This window comes from Schistocerca americana, chromosome 1, assembly GCF_021461395.2.
Source record: "Schistocerca americana isolate TAMUIC-IGC-003095 chromosome 1, iqSchAmer2.1, whole genome shotgun sequence".
Lineage (NCBI taxonomy): Eukaryota > Metazoa > Arthropoda > Insecta > Orthoptera > Acrididae > Schistocerca > Schistocerca americana.
Genome location: NC_060119.1, coordinates 302,192,799 through 302,210,332, shown reverse-complemented (window position 1 = coordinate 302,210,332; position 17,534 = coordinate 302,192,799). Strand labels below are relative to the sequence as shown.

General features: G+C 41.8%; 1 protein-coding gene across 2 annotated transcripts in view; it reads left to right on the top strand.

Moving 5' to 3' along the window:
• Nucleotides 1-17,534, top strand: part of LOC124595643 (diacylglycerol lipase-beta-like) — an 855,670-nt gene that overhangs the window by 709,270 nt on the left and 128,866 nt on the right. For both annotated transcript variants that reach the window (XM_047134491.1, XM_047134481.1), the window contains exon 5: nt 3,385-3,597. In XM_047134491.1, coding sequence (XP_046990447.1) covers nt 3,385-3,597 — 213 coding nt within the window. The remainder of the gene's footprint in view (nt 1-3,384; nt 3,598-17,534) is intronic.

Genomic DNA, 17,534 nt, shown 5'->3' with positions numbered 1-17,534 from the left:
ATGAGTTATGCTGTCCTGAACAGGCAGACATGCAAGGGCAGCTGATATTATTGCACACACAATAGCTTATTTACTCACCATCACTCATCATGAAAAAATCTACTGTTATGTGAGCACAACTAGTTCTGAGTGTATTGACTATGTTCAGTTTGCGTATCAGGCAGTAGAGTTCAAATCTTTAAGTGAACACAGTTCACAGATGGGAAAGTTTGAAACAGCTAATACTGTGATATTTCTTTAGATTTAGTAGTGTTACGTTACACAAACAGAAGAAAATTTACAGTTATTATGTTATTGTTTGGTCATTACAAATCCGCTGGTAAACGACAGACAAAAACAGTGGAAAGCTGCAGGTTAATTTCATTCTTTTCTGCTGGTATGGAAGTGAAAATATTTTTGGCTGGGACCATGCATATCTCATCTCAACTGATAGGAGACGCACAGAGCTCACAAGTATCCTACCATTTGTGGCGTCAGTAGCGGGTGTGGGGAGAAGTTTCAAGCAGAACTACTCCTCCTATTCCAGAATTGAAATGTCAGCTAAAGTTAGGAATTCAGTTGTGGCCCAATTAGATAGCAGTTGCCTCTTAACCAATACAGACTTACACAGCACTGAAACGGATTCTAATTTCAATTCTTGAGTTACGAACATGAGGAGAGGAGGAGATTCAGCATTCGATTTTGTGTGTGTGTGTGGAGGGGCGGGGGGGGGGGGGGGGAGGAAGAGTTCACAGTTTGTACATGTTTCCCCAACAAAATAAATAGAACTCATCCTCACTGACACTTTTAACATGTCACAGATGACTACAGTTATAATATATTACCAATAAAATATACATAAAGTTTTAATGTAATAATTCACTGGTACGCAAAAAGCAATGACAAAAGTAACTTCCACATGATGTGTCATTGCCAAGGACCATGCAGCTTGGATCATACATGAAGAGAACTGCAACAGTATAGTCCAGAAGACAACTGAAAGAGATACACAATGAGGTGAACAGAAATTGCAGTTTTATTCAAAGCCTATAACTGCATTGAAATCACCGCAATTTATGATGGTCCTCTGGACATTACAGAAGATGAGGCATGGTTCTTAATAGGTTGTGTTCTAACCACAGAGGGCAGTGCACGCTTTGCAACATGTTCCCATGCCAGCCACATAATTGGTAAAGAGTTCTTGTGGTAGGGCATTCCATTCCTCTACCAGTGCTTTTGACAACTGCTGGATGGTCATTGGTGCATGTGGACCTACTTTAGTACTTCTCCCCAATTCATGCCACAAGTACTTGATGGAATTTCAGACGAGGTAGCAGGCAGGTCACTCCCTTCACCAAACATCCTGTCGTTCCAAGAGCTCCTGCATCAGCACTGTTCGACACAGTCTCGCATTTTGATCCATAAAAATTAAGTCGGGGCCTCCCTCCAATATATCACTTGAAACATCAAAACGATCACGCAATACTTCAAACGTGGAAATGAAAACACTCCCCTACATCAGAAAGGTAAAAGTTATTTACTTAACTAGACAATAAGGGGATGAACTGAGCATTACATATTTGTTAGTATGCATACATGATGAAATGAATGGAAGAAGAATGTACGACGGCATTTCGAAAAGTAAGGATACAATGGCTGTCAGTCCTTAAATAGAACATTTATTTAGTAAACATCAGTTACATCTTATTAACTGGAATATTTGTTATTTTTCGACATAATCACACCCGTTATCCAAATATTTGTTAAGTTGGTGCACAAGCTTTTGTATCCCACAGACACAGAAGGTTGCCGCCTGTTGTCGGAACCACATTTCAATTTCATCTTTGATCTCTTCATCGTCATGGAATGATTTTCCACCAAGATGTGACTTCAGGTAACGGAAGACATGGACGTCGGTGGGCGCAAGATCCGAGCTGCATGGGAGATGGTCAAATACGTCCCATTTGAATTGTTTGAGTAGTGCTTTGGTTACGAGTGCTGTGTGAGGCCGAGCGTCGTCATGAAGCAAGCGGACTCCACTTGTCAGCATTCCCCTGTGTTTGTTTTGAATTGCCCTTCGAAGACGTTTCAAAGTCTGGCAATATGCAGCAGCATTAATTGTCGTTCCAGGAGGCATAAATTCCAAAGAAGAATTCCTTGTCTGTCGGAAAAAACAGAAGCCATGATTTTCTTCCCTGAAATCGACGTTTTGCATTTCTTGGCTTTTGGTGAATTCGAATGGCGCCATTGCATTGATTGTTGCTTGGATTCAGATGTATGGTGATAAACCCACATCTCGTCACCTGTCACAATGTGGTCAAGGAACTCATCATCTGTGAGGAAGTCGAGTGCAAAGCCAATCCTTTTCTTTTTGTGTTCTTCCGTTAACAGTTTTGGAAACCAGCGTGCACACAATTTCCTGTACCCTAACTTGACAGTCACAACGTCATAAAGAGTGGTCATTGACGCGTCCGGTATGATCTGATGCAATTCTTTCAATGTGAGACGTCTATTCGCACGAATTGCTTCCTCCGTTCTCCGAAGAAGGGCATCAGAGATCGCAGATGGTCGACCTGTTCTTTGTTCGTCATGAACATCGGTCCTACGTTCAGAGAAATGACGACACCATTTCATTACATTTCGTCAATTAATAATGTTCCCATAAACAGAAACAATTTCTTTGTGAATATCCGCTGGTCGCTGACCTTTTGCACGAAGAAAACGTATGTCAGAGCGCACTTCGCATTTGGCGGGATTCTGAATCGGCGCAGCCATTTTAAACACGACCTATTCCAACCAGAAGCAACGTTCAACTGCCGAACGACCGCGAGGAGAAAGCTAATGGTTCAAGGTTAACACTAGCATTGCCAACTTGCTCGCCAAAACTCTTCTGTTCCTCTGGCGTACGGTGTATCTTTACTTTCCGAAATACCCTTGTAAATCAAAAATTTGTTGTTTTGAGGTACCAAGTGTAAAAAATTGCGGCATTAACAAGCTGTCACGCATATGGTTTCAACTGAGAGGCTGACGGAAGTGCAATGGGGCTGTTAAGTATTGATCATTAATGTATCCATGGTTTTCATGCGATATTTCTTATGAGGAAAGTATCGATACCTTTCGTTCGCGCGTTGCTGCTACAGTCGCAGGTTCGAATCCTGCCTTGAGCATGGATGTGTGTGATGTCCTTAGGTTAGTTAGGTTCTATGTAGTTCTAAGTGTAGGGGACTGATGACTTCAGATGTTGAGTCCCATAGTGCCCAGAACCATTTGAACCTTTCGTTCGATGCCATACAGCAACTGTATGTTGGCAATTTACATTTTTTTTTGTTTGTTCATGAACAAGTGTGTCTGCTAGGGGGACAAGATATGGCTGGCGCTGACCAGAGTGGTTGTGGTGTCGCGCAGGCTGGTGCTGGTGGGGCTGGTGGCGGCGCGCGTGTTCCCCGCGACGTGGCGCTGCGAGCGCGGCGGGCGGCTGGCGCGCGCCTACCTGGCGGGCGTGGCGGCGCTGCTGGCGCTGCTGCTGCCTCTGCTGGCCGCCATCGTCAACCGCAGCGCGCAGGGCGCCGTCATGGACACCGAGGCGCGCCGGCTCGTGCCCGCGCTGCTCGCCGCCAAGTGAGTCGTCTGCACCGTACTTTGTGCACCTCTGCCACTTCTTCGTTCCCCTTTCCTCTTACGGTGCGCGGGAAGGCTTGTTGGCAGAGCCTGAGGTGATTTAGTGCCCCGGGCACTCTAGGAATAGTTTCCCCATTGCAGAGGTCAGAAAACCAGCAGATTACTAAAAATCGTGTTTCACTGGCGTAAAATTAATGTTTACTGTTAAATGAAGTAGGTTAAGAACGCTTTTGAAAGTGTGTACCACATCTAGGTGCGGTAGAGCAGTATTCAGCGTTAAACTGTTTTCTGGGGGTGTAACATGTTGGAGAGGACTGAGCTGGACGGTACAAGTGCGAGGGAAGGTAGGTCATCAGATTGTGGTTATGTGCTTCCCCCCTTCACGATTCGTCTTCAAACTGAACAGCGAGCAGCCGGTTCCCCATTCTATCTGGCCCATTACGCCACAAGAAGTAACTTCAGCGTATTTTTATGAAGTCCTGAGCAGAATGCCATTTGAATCACAGACGACAATGTGCCCAGACATGCACAGGTGTGTTTACCAATAATACCAACACAAGGAACTGCTATGGACAGGATGTAGTTAAATCTCTGAGCACTGCTCTACACTGCTAGAGAGGAAATTGATTCTTAGTAATCCTGTACGGTAGTTCTACAATTCATCTAGGAAAGGCAATCTATCCCACCACGAGTGGTACTCACTTGCATTACAGACAGACCTCCCAAGAATTTCCTGTCCTGTTCTCTCACGTGAGTAGGCAAAACAACTTCACTGAATTTGTGTTTACATAATGGAATTATTTTCAGTTTATTGAGTACCTATGTGTTGTTCTTAAGTGGGCTTTTCGTAAGGTACGTTGTTTTAATCAGTGTGTGAATGTGTAACGCTGATGGGAAAGGGATTGAATAGATAAATGCGAAATCTTGCTGCTGTCTAGCATACTGTAAAGCCATGTAATTGTGTTGTTGTCAGTTGGTGGAGAAATAATAAATGACTTCTCTCACCATTAATTGTGTTATTGGTAGACTGGATAAAAGTCATCTATTCTGGATTTGCTGGCACCTTACCACACATCAACAGCATATTTTTCAAGGTGGGTATGTATGATAATGCTGAGGTCCAGAACAGTAGTCTGCTGTAATGCGTTACCTGATTTACGTTGAAATGTGTGTAGTTCCATAACACCTAGGTGGCTTACATCTGTTATAGAGAGAACGAATTTAAGCCTCTGGGGCTCTTCAGGTGTTGAGAGAGTTGCTGCTGGGGTGACCCATTTGATAACTCTTATGCTGTGAAAACCATTCCAGCCAGTGATAGCTGAGACAATGAAATCGACAATGAGACAATTAAATCGAAATTGTCAGTATATATTGACAACAAGTTACACATGACAGTTTTTTACATAACAGCTCACTTAACAACCACACATAGGTACTCAGTAAACTGAAAATAACTTCATTATACAGGGTGAGTCCCTAACTATTGCCACCTAGAATAACTGCGAAAGTATGATTAGTAGCTGAAAAGTTTGTGGCACAAATGTTGCATAGAACAACGGGGGCCTTAATATGAAGGTCAAATTTGTTTTTCTAAATGGGATGCTACAGTTTGGTACTTATTATCAGATAGCGCCTATCGAGACGAATCCAATGATGTGTAACAGTAAGGTCTTTGAAGGTCACGTCCATTTATAGAAGGTATTCGAAGTGATGACCATTGGTATCAATGCAGTGCTACAATCTTCTTATCATGGTTTGAGTGGTATTCCTTATCACTTCGGCACTTATCGAAGCATAATTATGCTCTGACAATTCTCTCACTCATACCTTCAGGAGTAGTTGGAACGTGTTTATAAACAATTTATTTTACGAATACTCACAAGAAGTATGCATCTCAATGCGTTACCCTTTTTAATATGTGGTGTGTTCGCTAGTAGCCATATAACCACTCTGCTCGCAGACAGACGAAGAAACACATTTTTCACTCAGAACGAAGAGCAATATCGCATACTTTACTGGAAAACCGGAAGTTATCTACGTCGTTGAGAGCATAAAAACTTTCGCAGCGTTTGGCAACTATTAATCATCCGCACTTTCACCATTTTACGCGTTGGCGATTATTTTCTTCTGAACCACAACAGAAATTTCTACCGTGCGCATCTGGAGGTATCTTTGGCAGCTTCATTTGCCACCGTTTTCGTCCATCAGATGGATTTACTCCATCGAATTCTACAAAATTAGTGTCTGATTATTTCTACAGTTTAAAATTGCCGCTCCATTTAGTAAATCGTACTTTTTTTATCACTTATGACTACTTTTTACAATATTTTAAAAGAACAGACCTCAGCTTATCTTCGATCTCATCCGCTTCATACATCATAGAGAAGAAGAGCAGAAGAAGGAACAATTCCACAGACAATACAATGCCAATACATTCCTTTAGTGGTATTATCTTTTGTTATATGTTTACTCTTTGTAGAAAACTGGTTATAAAAACAATAAACTATATTGTTGTTATTTCACAATATAATAATAAATCACAATATAATTATAAGTCTTTTATCAGTTCCTCATTGCCGCGCGCGATTAGCCGAGCGCCGGCCGTGGTGGCCGAGCGGTTCTAGGCGCTACAGTCTGGAACCGCGCGACCGCTACGGTCGCAGGTTCGAATCCTGCCTCGGGCATTGATGTGTGTGATGTCCTTAGGTTAGTTAGGTTTAATTAGTTCTAAGTCCTAGGGGACTGATGACCTCAGAAGTTAAGTCCCACAGTGCTCAGAGCCATTTGAACCATTTGATTAGCCGAGCGGTCTAGGCGCTGCAGTCATGGAATGTGCGGCTGATCCCGGCGGAGGTTCGAGTACTCCCTCGGGCATGGGTGTGTGTTTGTCCTTAGGATAATTTAGGTTAAGTAGTGTGTAAGCTTAGGGACTGATGACCTTAGCAGTTAAGTCCCATAAGATTTCACACACATTTGAACATTTCAGTTCCTCACATATAGGCTCAAAACTCATTTCTGGAAAAATATTCGTTAAAATGTCGAGCACGGTCGCACACGCTTGCGACACAACAATATTGGCGTTGATATTACAAGACCCACGCCTCATAACCCGTTATGATTCTCTTAGGGAACTTCCCGTTCTCATTTGCGCGATCCAAGAAGTCTTCACAGAGGTCTTTCTGGTCTTGAGTCATGAGCCGTGAGACGAACATGGCGGCAACACGGTGCATTCCAAGATGCAGTGTCACGTTGTAGCGAGGCTCAAAACCATATCAACCAAAACCACTAAAAATGAACGCAAAAATATCTATCTAAAACAGCAGATTAAAATTCGCTTGATGCCTTCTTAAGAGAGAGCCTCCATTCCTTCCAAGCTAATTATGTAAGTGTAGACCAAATATGGCGACCAAATATGGCTCAAATTCAAAGATACAGTCTCGACAGCAATAGATAGATTCATACCGCATAAGTTAATTAGAGACGGGACTGATCCACCATGGTACACAAAACACGTCAGTACACTGTTGCAGAAGCAACGAAGAACGCATGCCAAATTCAGAAGAACGCAAAATCCCCAAGACTGGCTAAGTTTCACGGAAGCTCCAAATTTAGTGCGGACGTCAATGCGAGATGCTTTTAATAGTTTCCACAATGAAACATTGTCTCAAAATATGGTAGAAAACCCAAAGAGATTCGCGATAGCGATGGATATGTTACCGATGATGGTGCCACTAAAGCGGAGTTACTAAATACAGTTTTCCGTAATTCCTTCACGAAAGAAGACGAAGTAAATATTCCAGAATTCGAAACCAGAACAGCTGTTAGCATGAGTGACATAAAAGTAGGTATCTTAGGTGTTGCGAAACAACTCAAATCACTTAAGAAAGGCAAGTCTTCCGGTCCAGACGGTATACCAGTCAGACTCCTTTCAGAGTACTGTATGCAGACACAATAGCGCCTTTCTTAGCAATCATATACAACCGCTCACTTGACGAAAGGTCTATTCCTAAAGACTGGAAAGTAGCACAGGTCACGCCAATATTCAAGAAAGGAAATAGGAGTAACCCAGTGAATTACAGACCCATATCACTGACCTCAATTTGCAATAGGATTTGGGAGCATATACTATACTCGAATATTATGAAGCACCTTGAAAAAATGACTTATCGATAGATAACAAACACGGATTAAGAAAATATCGTTCTTGTGCAACTTAGCTAGCTACCTCTTTATTGCCATGAAGTAATGAGTGCTGTAGACAAGGGATCTCAGATCGATTCCATATTCATAGATTTGCAGACGGCTTTTGATACCGTTCCTCACAAGTGACTATTAATCAGATTGCGTGCATATGGAGTATCGTCTCAGTTGTGTGACTGGATTCGTGGTTTCCTCTCAGAGCGGTGACAGTTCGTAGTGATAGACGGTAAATCATCGAGTAGAACAGAAGTGATATCTGGCATTCCGCAAGGTAGTGTCATAGGCCCTCTGCTGTTCCTGATTTACATAAATGATTTAGGTGATAATCTGAGCAGCCCCCTTAGATTGTTTGTAGATGACGCTGTAATTTATCGTCTAGTAAAATCATCAGACGATCAATCCCAATTACAAAATGACCTAGAGAGAATTTCTGTATGGTGCGAAAAGTGGCAATTGGCACTAAACAAAGAAAAGTGCGAGGTCATCCACATGGGTACTAAAAGAAATCCGATAAATTTAGGGTATACGATAAATCGACTAAATACCTAGGAATTACAATTATGAACAACTTAAATTGGAAAGACCACGTAGATAATATTGAGGGGAAGGTGGAACAAATACTGCGTCTTGTTGGCAGAACACTTAGAAGATGCGACAAACCCACTAAACAGACAGCCTGCATTACACTTGTCCGTCCTCTGCTGGAATATTGCTACGCGGTGTGGGATCCTTACCAGGTAGGATTGACGGAGGACATAGAAAAAGTACAAAGAAGGGCAGCTCGTTTCGTGTTATCGCGCAATAGGGGTGAGTGTGTCACTTATATGATACGCGAGTTGGGGTGGGAGTCATTGAAACAAAGGCGGTTTTCTTTGCGGCGAGATCTATTTACGAAATTTCAGTCACCAACTTTCTCTTCTGAATGCGAAAATATTTTGTTGACACCCACTACGTAGGGAGAAATGATCATCATAATAAAATAAGAGAAATCAGAGCTCCAACGGAAAGATTTAGGTGTTCATTTTTTCCACGCGCCATTCAAGAGTGGAATGATAGAGAAGTAGCATGAAAATGTTTCGATGAACCCTCTGCCAGGCACTTAAGTGTGAACTGCAGTGTAACCATGTAGATGTAGATTTTTATGACATGATCCAACTGAAATGTTACCTTCTTCTGCAATGTCTCGGACAGTCAGTCTTCGATCGGCACACACAATTTAGTTGTTGTTCCTGACACGAGATCGTCGGCAGACGTCGAAGGGCGTCCTGATCTAGGTTCGTCTTTAGCTTCCGTCAGGTCATTTTTAAACTGTGTGAACCACTCGTAATGCCGCTTTTGGATTAAGCATTCATTACCGTTGGCCTCCTGCATCATTTGGTGTGTCTCTGTAAAGGTTTCGAGTTTCACGCAAAATTTAATGCAGACGCATTGCTCCTCTAACTCTGCCATCTCAAAAATTCGTAAACTGTGCTACACAAAGTTGTAGTCACCACAGCTCTGAACAATAACTAACAGACATACAAAAATGAAACTTATGGCAGCTACACATTAAACACAGGCGTGTGCAGGGATGCCAGCCACATTTCACTCCAACACACCATTGGCGCGAAACTACGAACGTTCCGGAAGTTTGTGGACAGATCTCGTAAATATCAGAGAGCTAGCGTATTAGTCGACTATCTGTAAAGTGAGGGCGCTCGGTCGACGTATCGTGAGTTTTTATCGTGATATTTCACGAGGACACTATGAACGACTTGATATATGCACAACTGTCCTGAAAGCATTCACAGAACGATGCGTTTTCTTTAATTACCACTGTGCTTGTTTACTGTAACGTCATCGCATGTTTCCGATAGCGGCCACGGGAGCCCAGGTGCACTAATATCGTGGTCAGCCAGTAGCTGGTGATGTACGTAGACATAATCATTCCCTACTGATGTCAGTAGCAGATGCTGTAAAACCCATCTATAGAACTAGGCTAGCAGAAACTTGCTAGCTAAACGCATCCATGAGAGAACTCAAAGTCCCAACGAAAATTTGCAATAACTGTGTGTGGGAACGCTTGCCAAAAAAAGTGTTTGTGGGTCTCAAAACCCAAAAAACCGTGTCATGGGCGCAGTGTTGTGTTTCAACGCTGGGTTAGTCAACCATAGAACCTGGGGTGAACATGAGGAATGCGCCTCTATCAGTTCACCAGCTGAGGGTGCGGGAGGCTGAGAAAAGTACCCTACAAATGACAAAAAGTGGCCAGAAATCAAAAAAGGGCCTCCTCGCGTAAGCTAGAGGATACAAAAACCAGTAACGCTGACAGTTAGGGACCTAGAGAGTTTTAACTTTGAGTATAGGTTAAACAGATCATATCATAAACTTTGACTGCATTTTCCAGAAAGTATGAAGTTTTTAGCCTTAGCTACAATTTTCTCTGAAACTAATACATCTATGCCTGTGAAACTTGGTAGTGAAATTAATTATATCTACTAGAATTGGAGAAATGAAATAAGAGGTGTGACAAATATTGAAATATTATTTTTTTGCGGTTTTTTAGGTCGCTCTTTTCTGTGAATTTCTACTGTAATGCACTTTGATGAACATATGATAAATTATACGCATTTCAGATTTGCTTTGATTCGAACAAATGGTTTTGAGAGACGTATGCCAGCAATAGTATGGTCAACCATAGGAAAAAGCTCACACCTGGGTCCCCTAAATGTCTTTTTCCGCCGCGGCAAGCAGATCGGTGGCAATTCCAGACCTCAACGGCATGAATGGCGTATATCTCTATATAATATGTAAAGCAAAATCTTTGTCATGGAAAGAATGTTGGACATTATCCTTTTATCGCAATGTTTGTTCTTTTATTGCTTCTACCTTCTTTCTGATCTATTCTGTCCGTATAATGCTGATGCTGTCAGACGATTTTCAGACTCTCATTTGGAGTTATCTGCAGAGAACAGCACATGTTCATTCGTGTGAAACTAATTTTGCACATCCAACGATTTCTGCACACTTGACAGTTCTTCCCTCTTCTTCCTAGAAACCGTCGTAGACATGCCAACTCGCCATAAGAAGGCTCTTGTTGTACTTTGGAAGCTCTCATTTCTTGAAAAGCACAGATATAATCTTCAAGAAATGCGCACAATAGGAATGGAGTGTAGTGGAACACTGGTCACTGCCTAATGCAGTATCACTGTACAGGATGTCCAAGTACGCCTCCAAGACCACACCACAAAATTTTTATAAAATTGCGGCTATACTAGCCCAGCTCCAGTCTTCTACGACCGTCGACACGGCTGGCCCTTGGACACCCTCTTTAACACAATATTGTTGAAAAAATCCAAACAAAGACGCAATTGAATTGGCGTAGAGGGCAGTTTATTATTCCAGCGTAGTAATAAATTCTGTTTTCCTTCACTCCGGGCTGCCTGTGGACTACGGATCCCATAGCTTCGAAATACAGCATTATATGCCTTAGAAAGCTAACCTGTTCGGAGAAAAACATGAAGACTGAAGTGGCAGCGCTACAAACTGAATGGGCTTGTTTCCTGCACTTTTGATTGAGGTACCATGGTACCATATCTTCATAACACCTCTTACTCAGATCACGAACACAAAAAGCTTCCAACCTGGCTTTCCACATCTGTGCAGATGGATATGTGTGTGTGTGTGCGAGTGTATACCTGTCCTTTTTCCCCCCTAAGTTAAGTCTTTCCACTCCCGGGATTGGAATGACTCCTTACCCTCTCCCTTAAAACCCACATCCTTTCGTCTTTCCCTCTCCTTCCCTCTTTCCTGATGAAGCAACCGTTTGTTGCGAAAGCTTGAATTTTGTGTGTATGTTTGTGTTTGTTTGTGTGTCTATTGACCTGCCAGCGCTTTTGTTTGGTAAGTCTCATCATCTTTGTATATATATATATATATATATATATATATATATATATATATATATATATATATATATATATATATATATATATATTCTGCACCATTTCAGTGCAGTAATGTGTTCATTGTAAATAAGTATTATAGTAGTTGTATTACATGTTTATTACCTTATAAATAAATAAAAAACTTTTTTATTTTAAATTCAGTGCATTAGTATATATAAAATGGCTCTTTCATATAGTGTTCATTAAAAAATGACAATCATTGCACTTGGGACCCGTGGAATGTACATTAGCTTGTTTGTTTTAGTTATAAATATTTGTCATGTATTGTTGTTTTTCTGACATGTTCCACATCCTGGAGGACCTCCTCACTACGGATCAATTGGAATGAAGTAAATCTAATCTAATCTAATCCTCTGGGACCATAGAACTGTTTGTACTAATTAGTCTGATTACCAGTTTCATTTGTTGTAGTCACATAAACACGGACAACATCGTTAACACGCAGCTGAACTTAAAAGTCTTACAGTTGGTGTATTTGCGCTTTCCATAGGAAACAAAATGAAAATCTGGTTTGCCTTGTGCCTTCTGTTTCTGTAGTCCTTTGAAGCATAGGACACAAGGTTCAAAAATGGTTCAAATGGCTCTGAGCACTATGGGACTTAACTTCTAAGGTCATCAGTCCCCTAGAACTTAGAACTACTTAAACCTAACTAACCTAAGGACATCACACACACCCATGCCCGAGGCAGGATTCGAACCTGCGACTGTAGTGGACGCACGGTTCCAGACTGTAGCGCCTAGAACCGCTCGGCCACCTGGCCAGCATAGGACACAAGGTAACTTCCTCTCAGTAAGCTTTAGTCTAAGAGCAATCAGGGACTTGTCTTGTGTTCTTGTGCACATTTTGCAGCCCACATGTAGCAAATTCTAAGTTAACTACACCTTCTCCGTTACTAAAGGCCATTGAGCGATTATTCCGCTTAGTCACTTTCATCCAAGACATGTCCGCCCCGGTAGCTGAGTGGTCAGCATGACTGATTGCCGTCCTATGGGCCCGTGTTTGATTCCCGGCTGAGTCGGAGATTTTCTCCGCTCAGGGACTGGATGTTGTGTTGTCTTCATCATCATTTCATCCCCATCTGACGCGCGGGTCACCCAATGTGGCGTCGAATGTAATAATACCTGCACCAAGGTGGCCGGACCTGCCCCACAAGGGGCCTCCCGGCCAATGACGCCAAACGCTCATTTCCATTTCCATCCAAGACATCGCATTAACTTCTTGAAGGTCCTCTTTCACTACTTGCTGTTTTCCACATGTATCCTTCTACTTCCACACAAATATCATTCTAGTAGAGTGCTCGGCAGTGATGGTGACATCAATGAAGCCATCTAGGACTCCAAGAGCATAAAAGGCGACATCTTCAGAGCTCACGCCTCTTCGTTTAATCACCTGGGCGATGTGAAAGGTGGCATAGCCAGCATCCGAAAATCCTTTGAAAGACATCACGTTGTAGTGGCATGGTTTAACACCACATGCCCACTCTGGCAAATTGATAAACCAGAAAGCAAACAACAGTACGTCTAGCCCGCGACGCAGCGCTAATGACCACCATTTAGAGTGAGGCCTCTGTTCGCTCTACATTAGCGAGCTGCGCTCGAGGAAGTGATGCCATTCACCAGGAAGGTACCCTCGACCTGACTGGGTGCACTGTAGCAGATGTAGTAGGGGCGACTGCTCTGGCCAAAATTTGCGAAAGTGTTGCAAATAATTTGCAGAAGTTAGTGACATAAAATGGTCTGTGTCTTGGGTATGGAAAGAAGGCACAAGATTAGGAAGAAAACCTGTCTATTGGCACAGTCGAAATAGAAAATTATCAAAGACGAAATAGCATTTGCCTGTTCGGTGTATCACAAAATGCTGCGCAACACAGACAACCTGCTGATGCAAGAGCACATAAAACAATTGTAGGCATGGATTTAAGCACAGCTAACATTGACAGGAACAATCAGGTGGGATGTAGACCATCAGGGGCCCCAAAACCTCAACTGATAATTATACAAGGTGAGTCAAAAAGGACCTTACAACTTTGGAATGATATAAATTTATTGAGATAACTGACAGAATCGGTAGATGTGTCATTTTGAAGCAAACAACCTCAAGTTTCACATAAGTGTCAAGTGTCATTTTAGTTCGATGTGACTATCTTTTGTGATGCGGCAAACATCCCACTGGTAATTAATTTCTTCCCACAATCTTTACAACAAGTCAAGTGCAACTTGTGCAGTGGCAGTGCAGATTCGATTTTTCAAGTCAGCTATATGGTTTGGTAGGTGAGATCCACATTGCGTTGATTTTTGTGGACTGCACATTGCGTTGATTTTTGTGGACTGCGGGCAAAGCTATCCGTGACCTGTCGACATAGCCATCAACACACGGGCGACCTGGTGATTTATCATGTCACAGTGAACAACCCATCTCAACAAAGTTTTTGTGTCAAGAGTAAATTGTAGGTCTGCTTAATGGTTCTTTAATGTGTTTGGTATGAAATTTACATTGGACAGTTGCTGCAGAGTTTATTTCATGAAACCAACACACTCATCACCAGTGAAAGTAGCCATTTTAACTGCGCACTACTCTGGCTCCACTGGTGGCAGAATAGGGTACTGCTGCTGTGAATCAAACTTGAGGTTGTTTGCTACAAAATGACACATCTATCGATTCTGTAAGTTATCTCAATAAATTTCTATATCATTACAGAATTGTAAAGTCCTTTTCAACTCATCCTGTCAATTCTGTCTCACAACAAAAAAGAGTGGAGATGTTTAACCACCCTAAGGAAATAACAAAGACGAGTTTAATTCTACGTAAGGCTAAATATTTTGAGCAACATCATTTCCCATTTAGCCCTTAGGAATAAATGGACCAAGCATGGTAGAATAATCACCAGCAGGAAATAAGATGATTCCAAGATGATAGAACTGAGTAGTATAAAATAAAACAGTACAGGCCAGATTGTAAGCTTAAGTGTTTGTCTTGCTTTTTCTACCAAACAAGTGAAATATTTTGCATTCATATTAATTATGCATTAATTTTTGTGTTTGTGCCTTCTTATATTGTTCTTACTACATACCCTGAACTATAATGAAGTACCCTTATACCAAGGAGAGATGAAAGATACTTTCTAATAACACTGCTTATTATCAAAATAGAAAACAGAACTCAAATACAGGGTCTATGAATGAATATCCACATAGCTGAAGTACAACCAGAAAAGTCTCTCCTAGACGTTGTCTGAGATGCTCCTAATCGACGAAGCCCACAGCTCGTGCTAGCTGGCAGGAGGAGCCAAAGATAATCGATGTTAGGATCCAACTTGGCACTCAGAGTATGTCCTTATGAGGACGGTACTTCTGGGTTCTCAGGCGACAGCAGTTGCCGAAGACAGTGCCTCGGATGATGATAGCTGCCACTAGTATGATGTATGGTGTTGTGGCATCTAGTAGCAGCAGGTAGTGGTCCTGCATAGCGTCAGTGACAGGTGCTCAAGACCTTACGGGGAGCTGCTGGTGCAGCCAGGTGAAGACCTGGGACTTAACAGCTCCAGCATGGTCCAGTGTTGGCCTAAATCGTCTCTGTTGGAAGGATACCAGCACTGCGCTGCAGAGGCAAGTGATTTTGCATAGTAAAGTAGTGTCCTGCCTACAGCACTCTCTACCATGATGGGCATGCTGTCTGTTGCTGATGTTTGCACCCTCGGACGCTGCAGTGTCTGCTGGCAGTTTGATTTTACTACTCGATCATGATATTATTGCATTTGCCCATTATCGGTAACAGAAGGTGATGTCACAGTAAACAAGTACAGTGATAACTAAGACAAACACATTGCACTGTCAATGTTTTTGGGTTAGTTGTGCATATACTATCAATCCCGATTATGCATTGATGCACCATAAGCCAATCGAAGCACCCTCACTCCCATGCGCGATAATATTGTGGTCAACTAATACAGAATATCCCTGACTCTGTTTACAACAACCTCCATGGTGAGGCAGGGGCTGTCTCTAGCATGTGAAGCATACACATTAGTGTGGTGGCTGAAATCTGCAGGGGGCAGCCCTGTATACGCCACATATAGCTATTTCTTAATTTTTGTCACTACTAATTCTGTACAACTGTTTGTAAAGATTGCATGACTCAGACACCTTTTGGCTATCTCTCTTCTTAATTCCTAAGTGAAAAAATTTCAACCAATGTCATTGTAATAATTTCAAATTGAATTGTAGCTTCATGTGGCAGTCTTCTAATTTTTAAGTTAATTTTTCGCTGCTAACAGCACCAGCACAGCAAATTATCCCTCTCTTTTCTCCTGTTTTGGACTGTGCAATCTACTAACAACATTTCATTCTTTATATTTCCTTGCCAACACTGTTCTGAGACAGAGGATTATTTGTTTCATACTCATTATTACCTCAGTCATGTCTCTTCAGCCTAATATTCCTTCTATATTCCCATTGCTCTGCAAACCTTTCTTCAGTGACCATTGGATGAACAAATTTCAGGTCTTCTGTGAGCTATGTGAATTCCTAGAAATGTGGATCAAAGTGCATTGTAATGTTCAATGCTTACCACACATTATAAAGATCTGAACCCACCTTCTGCACCACCTAAACTTTTGTAGTCATTCTATTCAAAAAGTGTCTAAAGCCATACAACTTTTCTTTTCTCATGGAACAAATGCTCCCAACAGACAATGAAAATGTGAAGTGGGCTCTGGCACATACAGTCTCAAACCCCAAGTTGTCAAAGCCTTGAATTCTAAAGAAAAAACAGGCAGAACTTGTATTCATAAAAAGAATCTGCAGAAAGAAAAGTACTTCATTGTTTTAGACTATAAATCTCCAAAAAATCAGCAAACTGACACTCTTTCAGTCAGAACCACTGTCACTTCAGTGTTATATGAGCATGAAAATGTAATAGGATATGTTATCATAGACATCTACTCATTGAGAAGAACATCCTCCACAATAAACCTACCGTTTAGTTGCTATAAGTTCAACACATTTGAATTATTTGAGAACCTCTGAAAATAATGTGGAGGCTGCACATTGCAATTTTTTTTGCACTGTTCAGTTGCCAGTTTCTCATAATTGGATCATTTATCTGACTTTTTTCACACAACACTAAAGAAAGAGTCTACTATGGGCACTACAACAAGTTTGTGGTGATGGGTGATGTTTTTCTACTTACAGTTCTCAAAATGTTGTATCTGCTAACAAGTGTCGGGGTGTAGGTCTTCTTATGAGTTTGATGTATTTTGATCCAAAATAATATTATATTTCCAACTACAATTTTTTGTTATGTGTTCACTATTCTGTGCCTTCTGTTAATTATGTAGCTTGTTGTACTGCTCTTTGTAAGTAAGTTACCACTTATTGTTTGATACATTAACAGTTGACACTACTCCATTTTGCCCCAGCCAATTATACTTACCCAGAGGTGGAAACGAAGCTTACTTTGAGCAGGTTTAAGAGCTTAGAATTAAATAAAATCGAAATATTACAAAACTTTGGCAGTACAAGCCTACTTATCAGTGCGATGTTGCTCTCCTTCAGGCCTTGGTATATGCACTGACTCAATTGGAAAGGGCATCTTAAAGCCATTGCATCCTCTCCTGGCGCAAGCTGGCCCACAACTGTTATAATTGGCCATTGATATCCTGGACTCTGGCACAGAGATACAGCTATTTCACATGTGTACGTGACATCTCCAGGCCCGGTAACAAAAATAAACACAATTTACACTAACGTGCTCAGGTGGCCGGTCTACCTGTCACAAAGAAATGCAACCCT